The 21,613-nt window shown below is 44.9% G+C and overlaps 1 protein-coding gene across 2 annotated transcripts in view; it reads right to left on the minus strand.

Annotated features, from left to right (window-relative positions):
* The window catches only part of SLIT3 (slit guidance ligand 3), a 545,706-nt gene that overhangs the window by 441,485 nt on the left and 82,608 nt on the right, over positions 1–21,613 (minus strand). For both annotated transcript variants that reach the window (XM_015585228.1, XM_015585229.2), the window contains exon 4: positions 10,366–10,437. In XM_015585228.1, coding sequence (XP_015440714.1) covers positions 10,366–10,437 — 72 coding nt within the window. The remainder of the gene's footprint in view (positions 1–10,365; positions 10,438–21,613) is intronic.

A 21,613-nucleotide genomic window follows, 5' to 3' on the forward strand; every position in this document is an offset into this window, starting at 1 on the left:
TTTAAATTACAGAAGAGCCATGCATAGGGAAATAGGATCTGCAGAGAACCCCATTCCATTCGCAAGCCATAACGATTACTCCCTAAGATAATTTTGTTCAATGACTGAGCCCTTGGGAACTGGTAGTTGACAATGCTCTGCTCTGTGTTGTGAAATGGAATAAAAGTCCCTGAGGGTCTCGAGTAGAAGCCTGACCCATGCGCATCTCTTCCAGGGAAAAGAGAAACTCTCTCTGCGGACTGGAAATCATTCACAATGATAATTTACTGTCTCTGACACAAATCTGTCCCTACCATCTCTATGTGCCAAAAACACCAATATGAGCCAAGGAGACAAAGTGTCTCTGCCTTGCACCACCGCTGCTGACCCCTGATACTCCTCACAGTGTTGCTCAATAATCTGAGCTAATGTAAAAGTCAGTATCTGGCACTAAAGTGAAATTATGTCTGTGCTTTGATTCAGAGGCCTGGAAAGGGTTTACCTGTCTGGGATTGTCGTATAGAGAGAAGGTTTTATGTGTATGTGTGTGGTATGTTATATGTATGTGCTTCTGATTTTGAAAAAAACAAGGAGGAGTGGTGATGCAGAGAAACAGGAAGGAGGTGATTGGGACCGTGATATTAATAAAATTGATGATCCTGCATTTCTTTCTATATTGCTACCACTGATTTCCATTTTTTAAAAAAAATTATTAAAGTTATGTCTTTCTGAGCATCTTGATCCACAGCTTAGAGTTTCATGAATCCCAAATTAAATTAAACCGAGAAGGAGGAGATCAGTCCTCGGTTACCCTTTCACCCTCTTAGAAATGCAGTTTTTCTTCCTTAGAGCATTTTGACCTCTAAAAGTCAAGATGCTCCCTTCACTAGGAGAAATGTTGGCATGATTCTATGTATATTTTAATCAAAAGCTGACTCATTGACAAAAAATTTGAGTTCAGAGCCCTAGACACACTAGTGAGAGGCCAAACCATCGGTTCAATCGCTGAATACTCTACTTAGCCAACCATGGGGAGAGGTTTTGGCTATACACCAGGCTGCGCCAATCAAGACGAGGTCAGACTTCCAAGCAGGCTTCATCACCTTAAGTAGGGTGAGGAGAATTAGAGAAGGAATGATGGGAAGAAAGAAACATCATGAATAAAACATTAAAATATTATTCTAAACCATGAATCAAAAACTCAGGTCCAGCACACCATATTCAGGCAAGGAGCGTGAAATTTACTTAAACTTCTCCATTTCTATTTGGTTTGGACAGTCCTGTGTTATCATACTTTTGCTGTTGTTAATGCTGTGTCAACACTTTCATTACAAGCTTCAATCTCCAGGACTTTGTAAATGGACTGCAAACCTTACAAATGGAAATTAATGTTCAACATCCAGGATACTGAGCCCATAGGAAAGCCAGAAGAAAGCCATAGTTATAGGCTTTTTTTTTTTTTCTCTTCATTTTATAACCATGATTTGAAATTACACTAGAATTTGGGGCATCAAATTAAAACACTATTTGTCCCCTGGAGAGATTCCCAAATGTTAGTTGAAAATGAGAGATGATTAGGCTCTTTCGAAATGTTTCTGTTGATGCTGAATGTGATTCAAGAACAAATATTTCAGGATTATTAGATGTGGGTACATTTGCATCATTCAGGCAATTAAAGAATGTGTATTTGGGATCTGCCCACCTCAAAAGGCTGACATTTTTCTATACACAATGTGGTGTTTCCCTGACATCTTCAATTCCCTTGACAGTTTCTAACTCGATAAGGAGAATGACAACCCCAGGGGGTAGGTGAAGCTGGCCTCCGGTTCTTATTCTCAACAAAGAGCTATATTTCCACTGGAGAGCACAGTCTTTATTTGAGCACCCATGTGATGGCCACACAGTCCTGCTGAGGCTGGCTGACTCTACCACATGCCACAGGGTGCTGAGAGCAGCACATGGTGTTGTGCAGAAATGTTCCAACTCCGCAGGTGGGTCTGGGCCAAGGAAGTCTGAGAAGGAGCCAGGTGGCGAAAAGCCCATGCTTATACCCTTCGGGCTCAGATTAGATGTGTCTGCATTCTGTACTCAGCATCCTAACCACCAGCGCATTGCCGCAACGCACGCACACACACAGTAGGTGTTCAATGAATGTTTTAGTTGTCCCTGCTCACACAGTCTTCCTAGGAATTGGGGAGGAATGTCCCCAGTAGGGAACTGACTGAGTTCCAGGTATCAGCTGGATGTTTATTTTATTTTTCCATTTTCCCAACTCCCTCTTTTCATATACAGCACAGACAACGCCTCGATGGATGAAGGCTTTGGGTGGTATGTGCCAGGAGCTGACCTCTTTTTGCATTAGCTGTTTAAATGCACCACCCAAGCTACGATTCAGGTTTCCTGAGGCCTTACACACCTAGCCCTTTTCCCCTGTATTCTCCCCTTTTCTATAGCAATTCAGTTGGCCCCAGGGTGTCACCACCATCACCAAGGTCCAGAGTTTTTCACCAAAGGTTGGGCTGATTTCCTTCAAGGGTAGCTTATCTCACCCTGCTCCACTGCCCGACTCTGGAGTGGTTAACCCTTTGCACACATCTTCAGAAAACCATTTTGGAACCCCCACCAAGTAGACCAATAAAAACCCTTACCTTCAAACCAAAGAAAATATTGAATCCATGAAATCACTTAAGCTACCCTTCCAAAGAGAGAAAGACTCAAAATGTTTTATGCAGCAACCTATAAGAAACTCATTTTGTGGGATGTTTCACATTCCAGTCCATGGTTTATTCCCCCATATATCCTTGCCAGTAATATCAACCAGATGTGGCAAAGAAGTCTGTACAGAATTGTAAAAATTACAAGCATATTCTGTAATTCCAAAGCATTGTAAAGTCACAGCTTGGTTTTCTTTCTTTAAAAAAAAAAAAGAAAAAACTTAAAAAAGAAAAAAAGAACACCTTTCCAAGCTGGCAGGCAGAATGTTCTCGGTTCAACTATTGCTTGATTAGTTTAGAAAATTGTTCTGCTGGCCCAAAGGGCTAAAGAATTTGAAAATGTAAAGCTCAACTTTATCTCTGATGAACTATAGGGAATTGAGAAAGGTCTATTTGCAAACATGCATTTAAGTCTATATATTTTTCTCTTTCAATGATTCAGGTCTTAATACCTGATCTCAGATAGGAGCATATATTCATATATGTTCATATAAGCACAGAGCACAAATACCGAACCTTGAAAGCTTCAAAGGTCTATGATTGTTTTCTCTCTTTTTCTCTATTTCAAAGTATGTTTAAGCACAAGAGACACATGATTAAGTAGAATAAAAATACACAATTGTGGGTCAGAAAGACCTGGGTTTATTCCTGGTGAGTTAGCTAAATTACTCAAGCCTTAGTTTCATCATCTGTGTAGTGGGCATAAAAATATCTACCTTGCAGGAGGACCAAAGAAGAAGGCATATGCATAAGGTTGCCTAGCACATAGTAGGCACTCAAGAGATCTTTGATTCTTTCCCTGCTCCCAAATCTATTAATAGGGACTGTACTAGATTGGTGTTTCTCAAAATATGCCCCGTAGGCAACACCCACCAGAATCACCCAGGATGCCTATTTACAAAGTCAGATCCCTAGGTCTACTCCAGATGTACATGGCCTGGGAATCAGCATTTTAACCAGGATCCTAAGGGATTTTTTTATATGCTAAGTTTGAGAACCACTACAGCGTAGATTCTTGCTTCTGCAAAATGTGGTCCGAGATCAGGAGCATCACCTGGAAGTTTTTTATAAAAGCAGACTCTTAGACCTCCCAGACCCCCAGAACCAGAAGTTTGTTAGAAAAGCAGACTCTTAGACACCCCATACCTCCAGAACCAGAATCCTCATTATAACAAGATTCCCAGATCTTCAGATGCATAGTAAAGTTTGAGAAATACTGGCTTAGATAACTTTTATTCCTAGTCCTGAAATTCTATAGTGTGAGTCTACAAGACAATTCTAAGTATTAGCTTTGTAATCAAGTTTGTGGATAAAACAATAGGCTTCTGTGCTCAGTTAGATAAAGCTTCAGTGAAGAAGAAGAGAAAAGAAGCCTCTCATGCCTTCTTTCCTGGCTCTGGCTCAAGACACTGCAGAGACAGTGCCACTCACACCAAAGAGAAGCCCCAAGAGTGACACGGCATCCACTGTAATCCATTACTTGTCTACACGTGAATTAAAGGTAGACCTGTCTTCTGGCACATGACGAAACTTGCAATTGAAGCAGCATGCCATGAAACAAACTGAAGGCTGGCCTCACCTCAGTGTCAGGGATTAGGGGAGTGGAGGAGGTAAAAATGAAGCTCCAGTTTGCAAGGACATTTTCAATGAGCTTTAGGTGGCTGTGCCCCTGGACAAAGTGACCCCATGTCTACAATGCTGAGGCTGGTCTCACTGTCCGTCCTGGCCTCTGAAGGCTGGGCCAGCACAGCAGGGAGCAGGTGTCTGGGATCCAACTCCAGGCAAGCAGGCAGTCTCTGAAGCCATGAGGGGCTGGTTTTCCCATCTTCCTGTTATCATTTCACCACATCAGGTAACAACTCTGCTGGAAGACTGAGCAGCATGGTTTTTGTTTTCTCCACTGGTTTTTCACTTTTATATTACTGTCTCACATCTATATAGAGTTTTATAGAGACATATATTCCATGTAGTTATGTTTTAATGTTCAGTACAGAATTGAAAGACTAAGGTGGCTGTAGAAGAATCTATGAGTGGCAGAAGGCTCAAGGCTCCAGGCGTTCAGCAAGTATGGGTTCCTCTAGGGCTTCAAAGAGATAACAGAACTAGTACTAACTGAGTTTCTACGAGTTGCCTGGCACCTTAACTAGTTACTAACTTCTCAAAACTACAGAATGGGAATTCTGGTTGGGAATGTGAGCTCTGGAGACAGGCAAACTTGGGTTTAAATTTTGGTTCTGCCAGTTACTGGCTCTGTGCCCTTGGGCAAGCTAAGTCTCTAGGACTCTTGTTTCTTTATCTCTAAAATGGGGATAATATAGTTCCTATCCTCCCAAATCTTAGATTTAGTAAGAGAATATACATAAAAGCAGTTCAAAGAGCAGTCGACACTTGGCAAATATGCAATACACATTCGGGAACTATTACATGCTAATGTGGTCCTCCCTAAATTCACATGTCAAAGCCCTTGTCTCCAGTACTTCAGTTTGTAACCATATTTGGAGATCAGGTCTTTAAAGAGGTGATTAAGCTAAAAGGTGACATTAGGGTGGGGCCCTAACTCAGTATGACTGGTGCCCTTGTCCTCGTGGGAAAAGGTGAGCGTGACCAGAGGGACACCCATGTGAAGAGGCAGCAGAAAGATAGCCATCTGCAAGACAAGGAGAGAGGCGCCAGGACCTTGATCTTAACCTCCCAGGCTTCGGACTGTGAGAAAACAAATTTCCGTTCTTTAAGCCATGCAGTCTGAGGTACTTCCTTATGGCAGCCTGAGCAAACTAGGGCAGGAACTGGGATTATTCTTCCCATTGTGTAGCTGACCTACCAGTGACTGAGAAAGTTGAGGTGATTCCAGGATCAGCAGAGAGTAGGATCCAAACCCTGGTCTGTACCATTCCTAAGTCCCTGTTCTTTGCTCTAATGTTGGGCTGCCTCAAGGAGACATAAGCTCGCCTTGCTGAATGCAGCTTCCGGTTTGGTTGGGGATATAGGGAAGGTATACACATGGCTGTGATAAGAGCAGAAATCAGTAAATATGAAGGAGAGGTACGAGTAAGCAGAAATGAGAGTTCAGATGAGGGCTCGCTCACCAGAAGTAGGTTCCCTGGAAATGCAGGTCTCACAGCCCTTAACTCTTTGGGAGAGACACTGCTCTGCCATGATAAGAGCCCCAGTGACTTGGGCTAAATTAGTTGGCCACATTTCATATTGTTTCCAGCTGCCTGGGGATTAGCTTTCCAAGTCTCAGCAACTCCACTGAACCAAGTGAACGACAGCGGGTTTAACCCCAGTGGCATTTTTTAGAAGCTGTCAAATACCTCACAGGACTGAGTGGAGAATAAATGGAGGTATCTGTACCACTGCTAGCACAACTGTCTATTCAGCTACAAGTTTTCAACTACTGTCAAGTACTTATGAAATCTTTGGACCTGAATCCAGGAGCGGTGGGCCAAAAGGCCATCAGTGGTCTGCCCGTCCTCAGATGGCAAAGTCAAACTCAAAAAAACCAGTTAGGTCCCACATCCCCTTCTAAGCTCTCTAATCCAGTGAGATGTAGAGGACTTTTAATCACTGTTTTCACCTTGTCTTCAGTTCCTTCTAAAGAATTTCTAGCAATGTTAACCACTTAACCTCTAAATAATCAGAAACCCTTCACTCCTTGTTTCATGAGTAGGTGAAAGAGAAAACTGGAAGGGGATGTGAAAAAAAATTAAGTTACCTACAGATCAGGTAAAGAGACCATGCTCCATCCCATGCTCTCTACATGAGACAACTGAGACCCAGAGAGGTGAAGTAACGTGCCTGAGGCCATATAGCTTGTGGTGGGCGGAGCCAGTATGAGAACCAGGATCTTCTCACTCCCAAGTGCAGTGCTCCCCTCAACCATCATCTGTTTTGGAGCCTGAATCCTTTGCCAGGTCCTGAAATGCTTATGCCACAGATGCCAAAGCCCCAGCACATGCACTAGTCAGTCCATCAGTCCGCCAGCAGAAGTTAACTATAGTCATCTTTCACTGCATACTTGCTATGTGCTATATTCAGTGCTAAAGACCATCCATGGATCCCTGACATTTCTCCTCACAACAGCATAGAGAGAAGTAACTCTTACTGTCTGTTTTACTGGTGAAGAACCTGAGACCCAGAGAGGTTAAGTAACTTGCCTAGTCTCATAGCACATAATCAGCAGCCCCTTAATCCTTTCACTTCCCTGCAATCTCTTGTGCTCAGCCCTGTGTGGGAGCCCGTAGGGGACCTGGTAGGGGGAGAAACATAGGCCCAACACCTGAGAACCTTATGAGCTACATCAGAATGAGAGGGAGCTGGTATTTACTGAATGCCCAAGGCAGGACAGAGACCTTGCTGGGTGTTTTATAGACCACAGCAATATGACCTAAACCTCAGGGCCCTTCTAAACTCTAGCATTCTATGGCCTGTGCTCTATGTGACTGAGAACACAGAGGATAGATACACCACTGATATACACATGAATCAATGAATCAGATGGTGCTGGGTCAGAGGGTGTGAAAGTTTGCATCCCTTCCTCTGTCTTCTGACAACATGTATACTGTCCCAAGAGATGGAGCAGGGGGAGATAAAGTCTCAGTGACATCATCAAGCCCCTGGATCCTACTGTCCCTAAAGCTATCCATGACTATCACCGGATTCCTCAGGGATATGAACTAATATATTTCCTCTTTGGGTTAGACTAACTGTAGTTGCATTTCTGTCACTTACTAGTTAGTATTATAATAGCCAAGGTCCTCAATAAATATTATTTCTCTTTCTCATCACTACTTGAAACATATCTAATTATACATCCATGGCCCTTCCAAAGGGGATTTTTTTTTTTTGGTATAAACATTGAGCACTAAGCAGTTTTTGTCTATAGATCTAATAAGAAAGAGCGTGTCTGGGATTTCTGCGTATCCCACATGCACACTAAGGAGCAGACAGCCGCACAGTACCCACATTTATTATTCCCTAGAAAATGACTGACTGTGTCTACTGAGATGCAGTGCTCTTTTAAAACACTGCTGGTGGCATATGTATACAAAGTCATGATTGCACATTTATTGATTTCTAATTTGTACCCTGCTTACTTCCAAAAAGGCCCTGGAGTGGCTGACAAAATAAGACAAAGACACAATAAGGCCATTAAGAGAAATCAAAGATCAAGCCCACAGAGAAAAAGGGATTGCCAATTATAGCCCAAACCTGGGTTAATATAGCTGTTTCAATAAAATATATATATATCTTAGCTTTTTGGCAGCCATTCAGAATGTCTCATGATGGGGCACCTGGAAAACTGGGCATCCTTCACGTCTGCAGCTCAATATCCAGCACAGAAGCCAGGCTGAAACAAACACCTGGGAAAAGCTTACTGAATGAATGAATGAATGAATGAGTGAATGAGTAAATGAGTAAATGAGTAAATGAATGGTAGATAAAAGAACCAAAGCTTCCTGAAAGCACTGTTTATATCCTTAGGCCTGTATCATTCATCTATTCATCTACTCATTCATGAGTGCCTGGAGACCTGTAGCAGGATGGAAACCAAAGAGATGTCATCCCTGACTTCCTGGTGCAGAAGCTCAGTGTACGTTATATGTCAGTGCTTATACCAACTCCTAGTCTCCTCACTGCTCCCAGAGAAAGGAGATTAGAAACTGAGGTTGTGAAGATGGGATTGTAGGGGGAACAATAGTTATCCTAGTGATTACACGCACACAGTACTTTAAACCCTAGGAAACACATGCACGCCGGTATCTGATAGGATACTTATAGCTCCTCATGGGGTAGGTAGAAGGGAAGAGGGTGTGTCTCCTGATGAGCATATTCAGGCACAGAAAGGAAAGTGACTCTCTCAACCTCTCTCAGTTAGAAACACAGTTAGGATAATATCCTGTGCTTTCCCACATCCCCATGCTGCCTGCCTGGATCAGGCCTTCGGCAGCTCAGAGACCTGGAAGGTCTCCTCTGCCTGGATCAAGACCAGCCCTGCACAAAATGGGCCCTGCCTGATGGTGTGGGGAGCAGCTGCAAGGTCACAGCTTCCGTGAGCAAGAACCAGCCCACCTGACCTCCTGCAGCAATTGGAACACTCAGACCCCACCTGCTCAAAGCCTCCCAGTAGCCCCAACCCCAGGCTACTTCTGTTTGCATAGAAAGAGATGCTGAGATGAATAGCAGATAGACTGCATCATTTAGTTAGGAGCAGGTTGAGAAGGCACAATGTAGTACTGGATGGAGAGATGGCTATTAGGTGAGCATCTAAGGAAAGAACTATACAGAGGAGAGGAAGTTCAAAATCAGGGCGATTTCCCTGTATGCTCACTTGGTATTACTTACTCAGGCCTGCTAGACACTCACAGCATTTCATCCACCCTCATGCCCATCAAGGTGGATTCAGAGTGGAAGAGTGGAAAGGGAGGCATATACTTCCCCACATTAAGCAAAGTCAGTCAGGGGGACTGAGCAAGATTAATAGAATACACAGCACGAGGAGACCTTGACAAAGTACTGGTGTGTCCTAGAGAAGGCAAGCAAGGTCACTGAACCACTGAAACACCAGACCTTGCCTGTTCTTGCTCCAACAAAGTGCCCCTTAAAATACACTTACATACATGGTCTTGCTGTGTGTGTGTAGATATAGACAGATAGATTCCTAACTCAGAACTCATTCTTAAGTGTACACACTGACATGTGTTTCATATTTCCCAATTTATCCCGGAAACTACATGCATTGTTTGAGTGCCTAAGTAGGTAGTAAACACAGCCATTGGAAACGAGAATGGCGGCCACCACTTTGGCACCTCCCCAGTACTGTTAGAGTTTTCCCAGCCAGGCTGTAAATCTCGCTGCGTGACTGCTAAGCAGCCAGACACTGTGTCACTCCATTCAGAAACGCAAGCCTTGGGCAATCCAGTTTACCCCATGTACACTAGTCACTGCCGGCAGGACTTTCAGGTTTAAAATCGTGGCACTATTCACTGCCAATCATTAGTACCTGCCTCACACCCAATACGTGAACCACAATCTCTATCCTGATGTGCATCTCCAGCTCCTGAGTTTCCAAATTTACTCTGAATAAATGCACAAAGGCATCTTCAACACTTCTCTCCTGACATCCTGGACCATTCCAGAAGACAAAGCGAAATTCAAGGTGTTTCTTCTTTTTCCCATGAAATCATAGGTCTCCAGACCCAGAGTTCCCAGACTGGCAGGAGTAGGACGCAGGCAACAGGCAAGACCTGCTCTAGCCAGCAAGGTGGTAAAGTTGAACTATGTAATCCAAATCCATGCCCTCTGAGACCACCGTTGGCCTCCTGTGAACAAACTCAAACCCCACCCTCAGAGCATTTCTCTGAGGTAAGTTCAGACCCGAGTTAGGTGGAAGTTCCCTCCCTCCTTGTAAAGGAGTGAGCCACCACCACAAGCCACCAGCCTGCAGTAGCCACTTAGGCCAATGATCACTGCAGGAAGGGAGCAAGCAAGTTGGGTCTGGAGGGGAGTGTGGGGGCACAGCACATGGACACCCCACTCCAAGTCTCCACGAGTAAGGCCTAATTACCAAGTTCCGCATAGCCTGGGTCTCCACGTACTAAGGTGACCACATTCTCCACATGACCAAAGCCAGGCAAGACACCTGGTAGAGAACACAATCAACTCTACTCACAGTCTGGTGAGCTTTGGTGTGCTCTGGAAAAGAAGTTCTGGAAGGACTTGGAGCTTATTCTTGTTCAGGCGCCTAAAGAGGAAAAAAAGAAATGAAAAGATGTCAAGATGTCAAGCGGACATTAAATTGGATCAAGTATATTCAGAATCCACTGTAATCAATCAATCGACAGGTATGAAGAGACCTTTTAGATCGTTCAGCGTGGGACACTCAGCATGTGTAAGGCATATTTCATCTTATGGAGTTTGCAGTCAGTCAAGCTGGGGTTATAACACGAAGGTCAGTCATAAGCAAGCACACAGCATGCCTGCTGCCCCTCCCCCGTCACGAGCCTAGGAGAGACACCACATTCTTTCCCACGGACCCCAGACGAGCCTTTTGAATTTTTCTCACCATGTGCTCTAGACAGCTATTGCCAAGTGACAGAACTGGCACATGAAATGGGTCCCTAAAAAGAAATAAAATACCAGAGAGAATATTCCAGATCTTAAATGGTGAGGTGGGAGGGACAGACAGCAGTTGCTATAGGAACAGAGAAGAGGGAGAGGCAGATCATCACAGGCTAAGGAGCCCATGGAATCCCTGGCCCTTCGGACAGGGCGGAGCAGGGCTGCATCACAACTTTGGTGGGCTCTGGGCACTTTTGCTTTTGTGGGCACCTTCCTCCATAAAAGTAAAAAATAATATATTATATTTTATAACCGTGTTGGTATAAAATCAAATATGTTAATATTATATATTATAACACGTACTTTGACCAGAAAACTCATTTTCTTCTTCTAATTTTAAAAGAAATTAAAACATTTTAATGGGTCCCTAAAAGTACTGTTGGCCCTGGGCACTGTCCCCACTGTATGTAATAGAGCAGTTGGCCCTGGGTCAGGGACCACAGTTTAGGTATACGGCATGGCTGGAAGTAAAACTCAGCCCAGTAGAGATATTCCTGTTGGATGGTGGCAGCAGAGCCAGACTCTCCTCTGGGAAAGTCCATGCTAATCCCAGAAAAGGAGGCCACCTGAGTTTCTGAAGGACACTGAGCTGTTGGTGTGACCTTCATGAAGCCTGCTTTCCTGGGAGTGTGTGGCCAAGAAGGAGACTCGGTTCCATGCTCGCCCCCAGGCCTCTCCGTCCTAGCATCTTTACCCAGTCTAATCATTGGTGAATGTCCAAACCAATGTCCCCAAATCTCCTGTCCTCAGAATCCTCAGAATCTCACTCTCCAGAATCTCCTGGAGCCAAAAAGCAGTTTGTAGTCTGGCTGAATTTCTCCTCTTAGAGCAAGCAACGTACGCTTGGTTATGTGGGAGGTAGTATCCCATCCAAGAATAAGCAAACCGAAGAGACAAAAAGGTGAGCTTCTTCTCAGCTTCTGGCCCCGAAGCCCACATCCCCCCACCTGCTGCACACACACACCAAACAGTCATAGTCCCTGGGTGAGATTTTGCTAGTTTTCTTCTTTCATCCCAGGTGATGGCTGAAAACTTCAGAAGGATGGGGAACTAGAAGGAGGTCAAAAGGGCAAAGCATGTGAGAGTGAAGCATTTAAGACCTCAAAGAATGAGGCTGCTGTCAGAAGTGTGCTGTTCAGCCCTGAGGGGTTCGTGCAGCATGTGGCAGGTGTGGACCAGAGATGCTGATGCTGAGACTCCTGACTGGAAGCCGGATGGGATAAGCTCAAATTATCTGGCCCACCCCAGCAGCGACCTGACTCCCTAACCAGTACTCTTTTTTTTGTTGTTTTTTATTTTTAAATTGTGGTTAAAAAAATCACATAACATAAAGTTGACCATCTTGACCATTTTTAACCGTACAGCTCAGTAATGTTAAGCATATTCCCCTAGTCCCTGGCAGCCACCGTTCTACTTTCTGTCTTCTGTGACTTTGGCCACTGCTCTTTTGATTACTCCCACTATCTGCTCTTTGTGTGTTCCTGTCACTCAAGTGGAAAGAAAGGGGAACCCAGGGGACAGGAGGGGGATCTAGTTCCTTATTTAGAGTAGTTCTCATAGAGTCAGAGATGTCCTTTTAAATCACGTGCAAGCACTGGTCCTGGAAGAGGCGTGGTGGTATGATGGGGGTTGGCCAGGGCAGGGTTCAGGTCTGGCGATGTCATGCTCTTGCTATGGGACCTTGGGGAAGTGATCTAGCCCACTGAGCCTCAGTTTTCCATCTGCAAAATAACTCTACTCACTGCGTTGCCGTAAGTCTTAATGACAGTGCATGCATAAGTGTCTAGCATTGCAATAACAGCATGGCAACGATAATAAAAATGGTGCTTGTTGAGTCCTAACTGCGTGTCAGATGCTATGCTACATGCTAGATGGGCAGGATCTCAGACAGGTGAGCTCAGATGCAGGAGTCACTATTATCTACATCTCATAGAAAAGAACCCAGGGCCTAGAGAAGCTGAGTACATTTCACAAGGCCACAGTGTTAGGGAGTGGCAGAGGCCGGATTTAGATCAGGTGGTCTGCGTCCAGAGCCCTGACGCTGAACCACAGTGTTTCACAAAACCTTTCAGCCAACACAGCTCCCTCCCCTTTACCTCTCTTTTTCCTTCGCTTCCTTTCATCCAGGGTTACCACCTCCTGCACTCCAGCCCAGATAACCATCCACCCGAGTGCATTTCTCTCCTTGAAAAGGACTCTCTTAGAGGTCTCTAAGGCCAGAACTGGGTCTCTTTGTGGGTCTATCTGGAACTATCCTCTATTGTCACAGCCTCGCAAAGCCTGGTAAGAGTTACACGCAGAAAACCAACACTCCAGTCTAGGCAAAAATCCTCAGATCTGGCCCACCGCTGCCTGTAGTGGGAAGGGTGTTTAGCGTGCTAAAAGCGCAAAACCAGAGTTGAAGCTAAAAATAAAACCGGCTTGGCTCTAGGAAGGGAGGAATCGTTTTCAGTTCTTTGCCGGTATTTGTGGCTGAACAAAAATAAAAACACAACCAAATTTAGCCATTTGTGCTCTGCTGCTGCTTCATAAACCCTGAACGAGGATTCCAGGGTGGCTGGGCTGGGCTGGGCTCTTCTCCCCAAAGCCTCAGGGTCTTTCCACTTTGGCTTGTGCGGGTTCTCCCTATCACAAAGAGCTCCATACTCAATTTCATTTCCAGCTCATGCCAGAATGAATTCATGTTTGCTCAGTGAACGAAGCCGGCCTGGAAGGTCTTCCTCGAAGAGCTGATGAAGGCTCCGAGCTGCACAAGGTGCACTTCCCATGTGGCTACTCTAAGAGCAGCTCCTAACAGGGAAATGAACAGAACGAAACGTGCTATTCTCCTGAGAGGGACAGGGCAGCACTGGGCTGCAGGCACTCACTGGCTGTGGGCCATGGCGCCCTCCATCACTCACGCCATCTGCTGCTCTGCCACCCTGGGTCCAGAGGTGGAATTCTCCTGCCGTAGTTCAAGCAGGAAATAAATCTGTGATGCCTGGATGGAGAAAGGGACTGAAAGGGACCCGTATGAGGGCAGACCTGAGGAGGTCAACAAACAGGTCACCGGCCAGGTCAGTGATGGGGAAAGCTCATCTGGATGTCCCTACTCCCTCTAAGCTCAACACTCTCAGCTTTCCTGCTGGAACAATGGAGAGCTAGTTGCAGCATCATACTGCTCTTCAGCCTGAACTGTGAAGCTTCAAGAATAGAGCCTTACCTTTGTAGTACTGCTGATGACCCTCCTGGGGGTGCCTGGGTATAAGATCTAGTTAGAGATTTGTGCCACTTTGTTTGTTGAATTCGTTCATTTATTTATCCATTCAACCATTCAACCATTAACTTGTATATTCATCCAACCACTATCTGTCCGTCTATCCATCTCTGCAGTCATTTTCAATATGAATATACGAAGATGAATAAGATGCAATCCCTTCCTGCTTCTGCATGAATAAAATGCAGATGAATAAGAATGTCAGATGCCAGCAGAGTAGATAGACATGAAAATAAAAAGTTGCACCATGATCTTTTAAAGAGAGGTATTGTGGGTGCACAGAGGAGGGGCAGCTAGCCCAGACCTGGGTAAAGAAAGGCTTCCCAAAGACAGTGGTTTGTAGTTTACTTTTGAAGCATGATGATGGTTCTTCAGGAGACGAAGGACAAAGGTTTTATTCTTTGAGGGCAGTATGTGCATGATCATGTGGGCCAGGAGACAGAAGCATTTGGGGAGCAGGCCTGCATTACTGGCACATAAAGGTGGGGAACACAAGCGATGCAGCTGTGGAGCTAGCAGTGATCATATCACAGGGGCCCTGGTGGGCGGGTCATGATTAGGATTTGGGTTGGGCTGTTTGCTGAAAGTCAGAGAGAGCCAAGGAAAGGGTGTGAGCAAGGGAATGATAATCTGGTTTGGATTTTAGGAAATTCTCTGGAGTAGTAGCAAATCTGTTTTGGAAGGGGGGTCAGGGATTGGAAGTAAGGAGACCGGTTAAGAGAGATCTTGCGTACTCAATCTGGCTATGTGAAGACCTGGTTAGGATGAGACTGGTTAGAGTGTAGGAGACAGATGTGATGTATAATCAATAGGGTTTTGTGACTGAATGCTTATGAGGGCTAAGGAAGTTATAAAATTGGAGGAGCTAAAAGTGACCCCCCCAGGACTCCTGCTTGGGTCAGGTGAAATTACCAATCACTGCTGAAAAAACAGAGAAGGGAGGACCAGAATGCAGAAGTTTCAGGGTTTCTATACCCTTGGAGTCTCTCAAATATGTTCTGACAACTAATAACAGTAGGTTGTAATAACATTAAGACCCTGAGTCAGGAACAGCACTAATCACTTTGCCATCTCATTCAATTTCTCACAGACATACTTTGATGCTAGAACTCTTAGATACCCTAGAAGAAGAAAACAGAGGCCTAAGAAGGCTAAGGCACTTGCCCAAAGTCGAATTTGACCAAAATGATGGTGATGGGATTTGAATCCAGACATCTGATACTAAATCTGTGCCCTTAACTACTGTGGATAATGATGATATTTAATTTAACCTTTCATCACAGACTGTCTCAATTTAGTAGCCAATGTGTGGGTCTCATCTTTCCATTGCGTTCTGAAGTCCTTGGGAGTGGAAAATAATGTTTAATATCTGCTTGGTGTTCCAACTTCAGCTGACACAGGCCCAGGCGTGTGAGGGGTCCTTGAATAAGAACCTGTTGAATTTCATGAATAAATCATAAAGTAGGAATGATTCTTCAGGCAGCCTGAAGAATCAGTGGCCTTCCTGGGCTGAGAGAGCCATTCTATTTGGAGGTAACGGGACTCCCAAAAGGCCCACTTGCTTGAGTCTGTCTGTATCCTCCAGAATCTTCTTGGAGACTCAGCTTCCAGACTCACCTGCCTTACTGACCTGGCACGGCATGAAGGGGGTGGGGCGCAGTGCTTCAGCTCACTGGGTTAAGGGTGAGGTGAGAGGCCTCCAGGCTGGAAGCAAGCACAGTATAGAGCAGTGGGCCCCAGCTCAATGATTCAGCAAGTTCCTCCCTTACCTCAGCGAGTTTTAAATGTTCAACTGCCCAGCAAGGGCCTAAGGGATGAAAAAAGCCAAAGTGTGGTAACTCTCATAGGTCACCAGAATTGTTGGCTTTGGTAATGGAATTAGTTGCGGCCCCTTCTCCAAGCACTTTGCTATGTAGCCTGGATGCTTTCCGGCTTTACTTGTATTTTCAGAAACGCCAACTTGTCTACACAACCAGAGCCAAAGCGGCTTTGTTATGGAGGTGTATATCGGAGGAATGGAGAGGCCCGGGGATTCCTGTGTTCTGGGGCTCCAGGCAGGAAGTCTCAGGGATGATGGCAGGCTCCAGGAGAAGGGTCGAATCAAACTGTAGGGGCCTCAGATCTCAGCTCAGAGTGACACCATCATCCATGAAGATGTACAAATGTCACTATATATGAGGGGAACTCTGCAAAGCAGAGTCAAAAGAGCAGAGAATCCTGATTTGGGGCTCTTTCCACAGTTGCTTGCTATAGTCACTGATGGCCTCATACTTTCTCGGTTTCTTCACCTGCCAAGCAAATCAAATTCAGGCTTTTTACCTGCCATGTGAATTTTCATAATGCAAGTTGGATGTAATCTGATCGGTTCAGTAAGGAACCTGATTTGTGATGATTGTTCCTTTACCCACTGTCTTGCTGAGAAATGGTGCCCACATTTGTGGGAAGAAAGCCTATTTGCCTTCACATCTAAAGCCACTTTAGGTGGGTGACTGGCTCTTTGACGTTGGGATCTTTTTTAAATTTTATTTTTATTTTTGGTAGTAGCTTTAGTAAGATCTAATGGGGCTTTTTTTTTTTTTTTTTTTTTAAATAGCACTTCTGGACTAAGCCACAATTTATTTCGATGATTTGAAAGCAAGTTGACCTGAGTCTTGTCTTCTACGAAATTTAGCATTTGCTCAATGACATTTAGGTTAGCTTATGCCAGTTCTGAAATCTGTTATTTTTAATTTGTAACTTCAAAATATCCTAATAGCAATTAAAAACCTTTATTTTTGACATTTCTGTGGGAGAAATACTTTGTTGTCCTAGTCTATAAAACTCTTGCCTGTAAGAAGTTTTTTCCTCATTGAAGTTGTTTAAGAGACCGCTTTTAAAAAAGAATTTCGAATTTATTTTAGGAACACAATTATTATGTAATAGCAAAACAGGTACCTCATGAGGTACCTGAGAGGGCTGAATGATTTAACTTTGGCAGTGGGCTTTGCAGTGTTTCTCAAAGACTCAATAAATGGTAGATGTTGTAGCTATTATTATTATCATTATCATCATCATCCCTGAATGCCTCAGGAAGTCAGAAAAATGGGAGATTTATTTTTCCCTTATTGGTGACTGTATTGGTCAGCAAGGCTACTGGTAGTAACAAATGAAGTCCAAAATGTCATTGGCTTAACAAAGTAGTCACAGATTGCACACTCATGTAAAATGCTTACTACATCTCATAAGATGCCATAGAGAACTTGTAGCCTCTAAGGCCACAGTGCCAGGGGAAGAGAGGGAGGGAGGAGCCACACTAGCTCTTAACTTCCTCGACCTAGTAGTGACTCATACCACTTTTGTCTCAGTCTACTGGCTAGAACTAGTCCCATGGCCAAACTGCAAAGGAAGCTGAGAAATCTAAAGGGATACTTGGATATTTGATGTGAACTATCATAATAACCAACTTATATCAAAGCAATAATAACGGTCTCTTTGTTCTTGTTTCTTCCTTCCTTTTGTCTGTCAACAAAGGGCACATACGGTGTGCTAAGTGCCACGTGAGGTGTTTCATATGCATTATCTCATTTTCCCCTAAAGTGACTCTTGAGGTAAACATTGTTATTGTCATTATTGTACATAAGGAAACAGGCACAGAGAAGTTATGTAATTTGTCCTAAGTCACAGAGCTGATAGATGAGGTTTGGATAGAGTTCTCTATGACACCAAAATCTGTGCTTTGAACCCCTTTACCATTCTGCTTCCTTAACTCTTTGGCGCTCGGTTGACCAGGAGCTTTCACAACAGTCCTTAGGAAGGAGACCAGTAACGATGAATATTTGCTCACGTTATGGTTGGAGAATCCGAGTCAAAGCAGACTAGAAAAACTGCCCCTGTGCTCCGTGGGCCTCACTGTCCAAAGCCTATTTAATGATCCTAGCCCTCTGGTTTCAGAAGGAGGCTCTGCGGACTCCCTGGAAATCACTGCCCCAGGTGTGCATGACTCCTGAGCCATTTCTTAAGAACATTTATCTTTGTTCCCCTCTCAGACCTAAAGGGTCTGTCCATGCAAAACTTCACCAAGGGTATCTTCAGTCCCTGTCTGCCCTTGTAGGCGATTTTATCTTGAGACATATATACAGTTCTAGAGAGCTCTGGGGCTTGCCCAGGATCTCACCTTGCTGAGATCCAACTCAGGACTCCGGCATGAAAAGAAAACAAGCACAAAGACCTCCAAACAAACCTTTTGAACTTTCCTGCACCTCACACTGGACCAATTTTCCTCCAATTACATGGTTGTTAGAGAGCACATCAGCGGTCTGAGCCTGCCTTGCCTCTGACCCCTGTCCTGGCTGCTGCAGTATGCTCAAATATAGTCCAGAAGACCTTGCTTTCCGGGAGGAGAGGGGGTGACAGAAAGAGGGGCAGGGGTCTTGTCTATACAGCTGCAGTGGGATATTCCTGGCCCTACAGAGAATGAGTCAAAAGGCACTGAGCATTGCCTTGTTCCAGGGTGGCTGACCTACAAGGCCTAAGTCATCTTAGCCTAGAACAATACAGGGAACTCCGGGGACTGTGACCAATAGACTGCTTTATCTAGGACTAAAGTCATGAGCAGGGGTCTCTGGGGATCACCTAGCGGATTATACATGGAATTGCATTAGTCCACTGAGGGTTTGGACTCCAGGAAAACACATCTAGGATGGAAGGAAACACATGTTTAGCATGTATGTAAATGCACATACACAGACACACAATGTTACATACACTGAAAACATAATGCACATGCAACCTAAGAGAGTCATGTATGTCCTTCGGAGCTGGCCAGATCCATTCCAGAGAGCCGGACCACTTGGCTGTGGCCAAAGCTCGGATCCCCATAGTGATCTCTTTACTCCACATTTCATAACGGGGCCAAAAAGGCGGGCAGCTCCCCAGACTCGAGAACCATGTCTCGATCTTTTCCTGTTTGGCAGCTCCCCCTGCCTCAGGGTTTTGCGCATACTCTCCTCTTCTCCGGGAATTCTCTTTACCCATATCCCAGGGGAGCAGCTGCAGAAGTGCTAAGGTGGAAGCATTTTAAAGGTAGAGCAGACAGGATGTGCTGATGGTTTGGAGCTGAGGTATGAGAGAGAGGAGAATGAAGGATAATGTGAGGTTTTGGCCTGTGTATCTATAACTGGAACTATTGTTACAGTTGATGGCAGAAGACTATGGGTAGTGAATATCTGTGGGCACAGATTTGGACATGTTCCATTTGATATGCCTATAAATGTCCAAGAGTAGATACCTCAGAGACAAATGGATATGCAAATCTGGGCTTCAGGGTTAAGATCAAGATAGAGCTGTAGATAGTATTTAAAACCACAAACCCAGGTGTGGTCATCATGGCAGGTGAAGAAAAGAAGGGAAGAGGCGTAAGGGCTGGTCCTGGGCTGCACTAGAGACTAGAGGTTGGGAGAAACAGCTGCCAGTGTGGTAGGAGGAAAAGCAAGAGAGAGGGGAATCATGGAAGCCAAGCAAGCAAGGGCTCCAAGGAGAGGGGGCGGGAGGCGGTGATTAGTTGAATGCTGTGATGAGGGTGACACTGGGTTTAGCAACGTGGAGCTCATGTGTAACCCGAAAAAGCAGCTTGGGATACAGGTAAGCACGAACTGTTCATTGGAATGTTTTAAGAGAGGGGAGCGGAGCTGGTGGTGCGGGGTGGCGGGGGTGGGAGTGGGCGGAGAAAATCAAGGGAACATAGTTTGAGGGGAACAGAAAATGGGTTGACAGCCAGCAGGGGATATGTGGTCAAGAAAGGCGCTATTGTTTTTATTTTTTTAAGATGAGGGAAACTGCAACATGCTTATATGCTGATGAGAGTGATCTGGAAAACAGGGTAAATTGATGATATAGGGATGACGGGATAATTTTTAGAGTGAAGTTCATGAATAAGTGACGGGAAATTCCAGTGCACAGGGATGGCAAAAGCTTCCGACAGGGCCAAAGATAGGTCACCTGTGGCAACAGCAGGGGAGGCAGAGGTCAGGGACAGTGTACGGCAGGTATGGTGGTGGGAGTCTGTGGAGCCTCTTCTGACTATTTTCTCAGTGAAAAAGGAAGCTAGATCTTCAGAAGAGACTAAGGAGGGGAAGAGAGGTGTTTGATGACTGAGGAGAGAAGGTGAGAAATAATCATCTAGGACTGAGCAGGAGAGTGAATTGACTAGGAAGGGCTGGAGGGTTGGCGGGCGGCAGTAAGTCACACTTGAGGGTGGTGATCCTGACTTGTGAGATTCGTCCACATAAGCATGTGTTTATTCTCCAGCCACCTCCAAGTTGCCTAGGTGACAGGGTACAAAAAACCCAAGACTGAATTCAGCCAAGATCAGGGTTTATCCAGGTACCTACAATAGAGGAAGACAGGGGCAAGGGAGTTGCGGGAATGTACTTATGGTGATTGTGAAAAAGAGCCATGAAATCTGTGTTGGCTAAAGAAGTAAGGGAGGTTGCTACGGTCTGAATATCTGTGCCACATGCTAGAACCTTAACCCCCAAGGGGATGGTAGTAGGAGGAGAGCCGTAGGGAACTGATTAGGACAGAGAGCAGAACCTCGTGAATGCGATTAGTGCCTTTATAAAAGAGGCTCCAGAGAGTTCCCTTGCCCCATCCACTGTGTGAGGAGACAGCGAGGAGTCGGCTGCCTGTGACGTGGAAGAGGGTCCTCGCTAGGATGCAACTATGCTGATCTCAGACTTGCAGCCTCAGAACTGTAAGAAGCCAGAACAGACTAAAAGGTAATTAGGTAGACATGGGGCTGGGGCTTAGGGAAGCTGGCCTATGGTCCTGGCTCTGCCACTAAGAGCTGGGTGACTGTGTAAACCACAGCACCTCTCTGAGCCTTTGTTGTCTACAGAAATCAGAAAGGATCTGTGGGCTGGATAAGATGATCCCTAAGATCTCTATTCTATTCTCCTATTCTGGGAGTAGGATAAGATACTAGGGTTCTAAATCCAGCTCTAAACAAGCTGTGTGTCCCTAAGATTTAAACTTTCTATGTCTCGGTTTCTTCATATGAACAATGAGAATGATACTTACTAGAATATTCATTCAGATGTGACGTACCATGAGAAGAGGGATATTTGCCTGTTTTGTTCACTGCAACTCAGAGCCTAGAATAGTTTCTAGCAACTAGTAGGTGCTCAATAAATATTTGTTGGTTGGTTGAATGAGTGAATGGATAAGTGAATACCTACTTCACCTACTCCACAGAATTATTGAGGAACAAATGAGATGAAGATGGTAAACTTTGTAAAAAACTTAAAGTGCTTTAGGTCGCTGTGCAATGCTGTCTAAGCACCTGTGTGCTGGCTCTTTCACTTCTGGCCATTAAACACAGAGGATCTTGTTAGGGACCTTCCAGAATTTTGCAACCAGGTTACTGCAGGGTTGCAATCACAATGGTACAAATTAAACACTTTGTCACAGCGCTTGGTAGAGGGTCCTGAGCGTATGGAGCATGAGGCATACACCAACTGTTTTGTATAAGGGGGTGAGGAGGAGGCAGCGACAGTTTCCGAGCTGA

Source organism: Pteropus alecto, unplaced genomic scaffold (assembly GCF_000325575.1).
Source record: "Pteropus alecto unplaced genomic scaffold, ASM32557v1 scaffold40, whole genome shotgun sequence".
NCBI classification, from domain to species: Eukaryota; Metazoa; Chordata; class Mammalia; order Chiroptera; family Pteropodidae; genus Pteropus; species Pteropus alecto.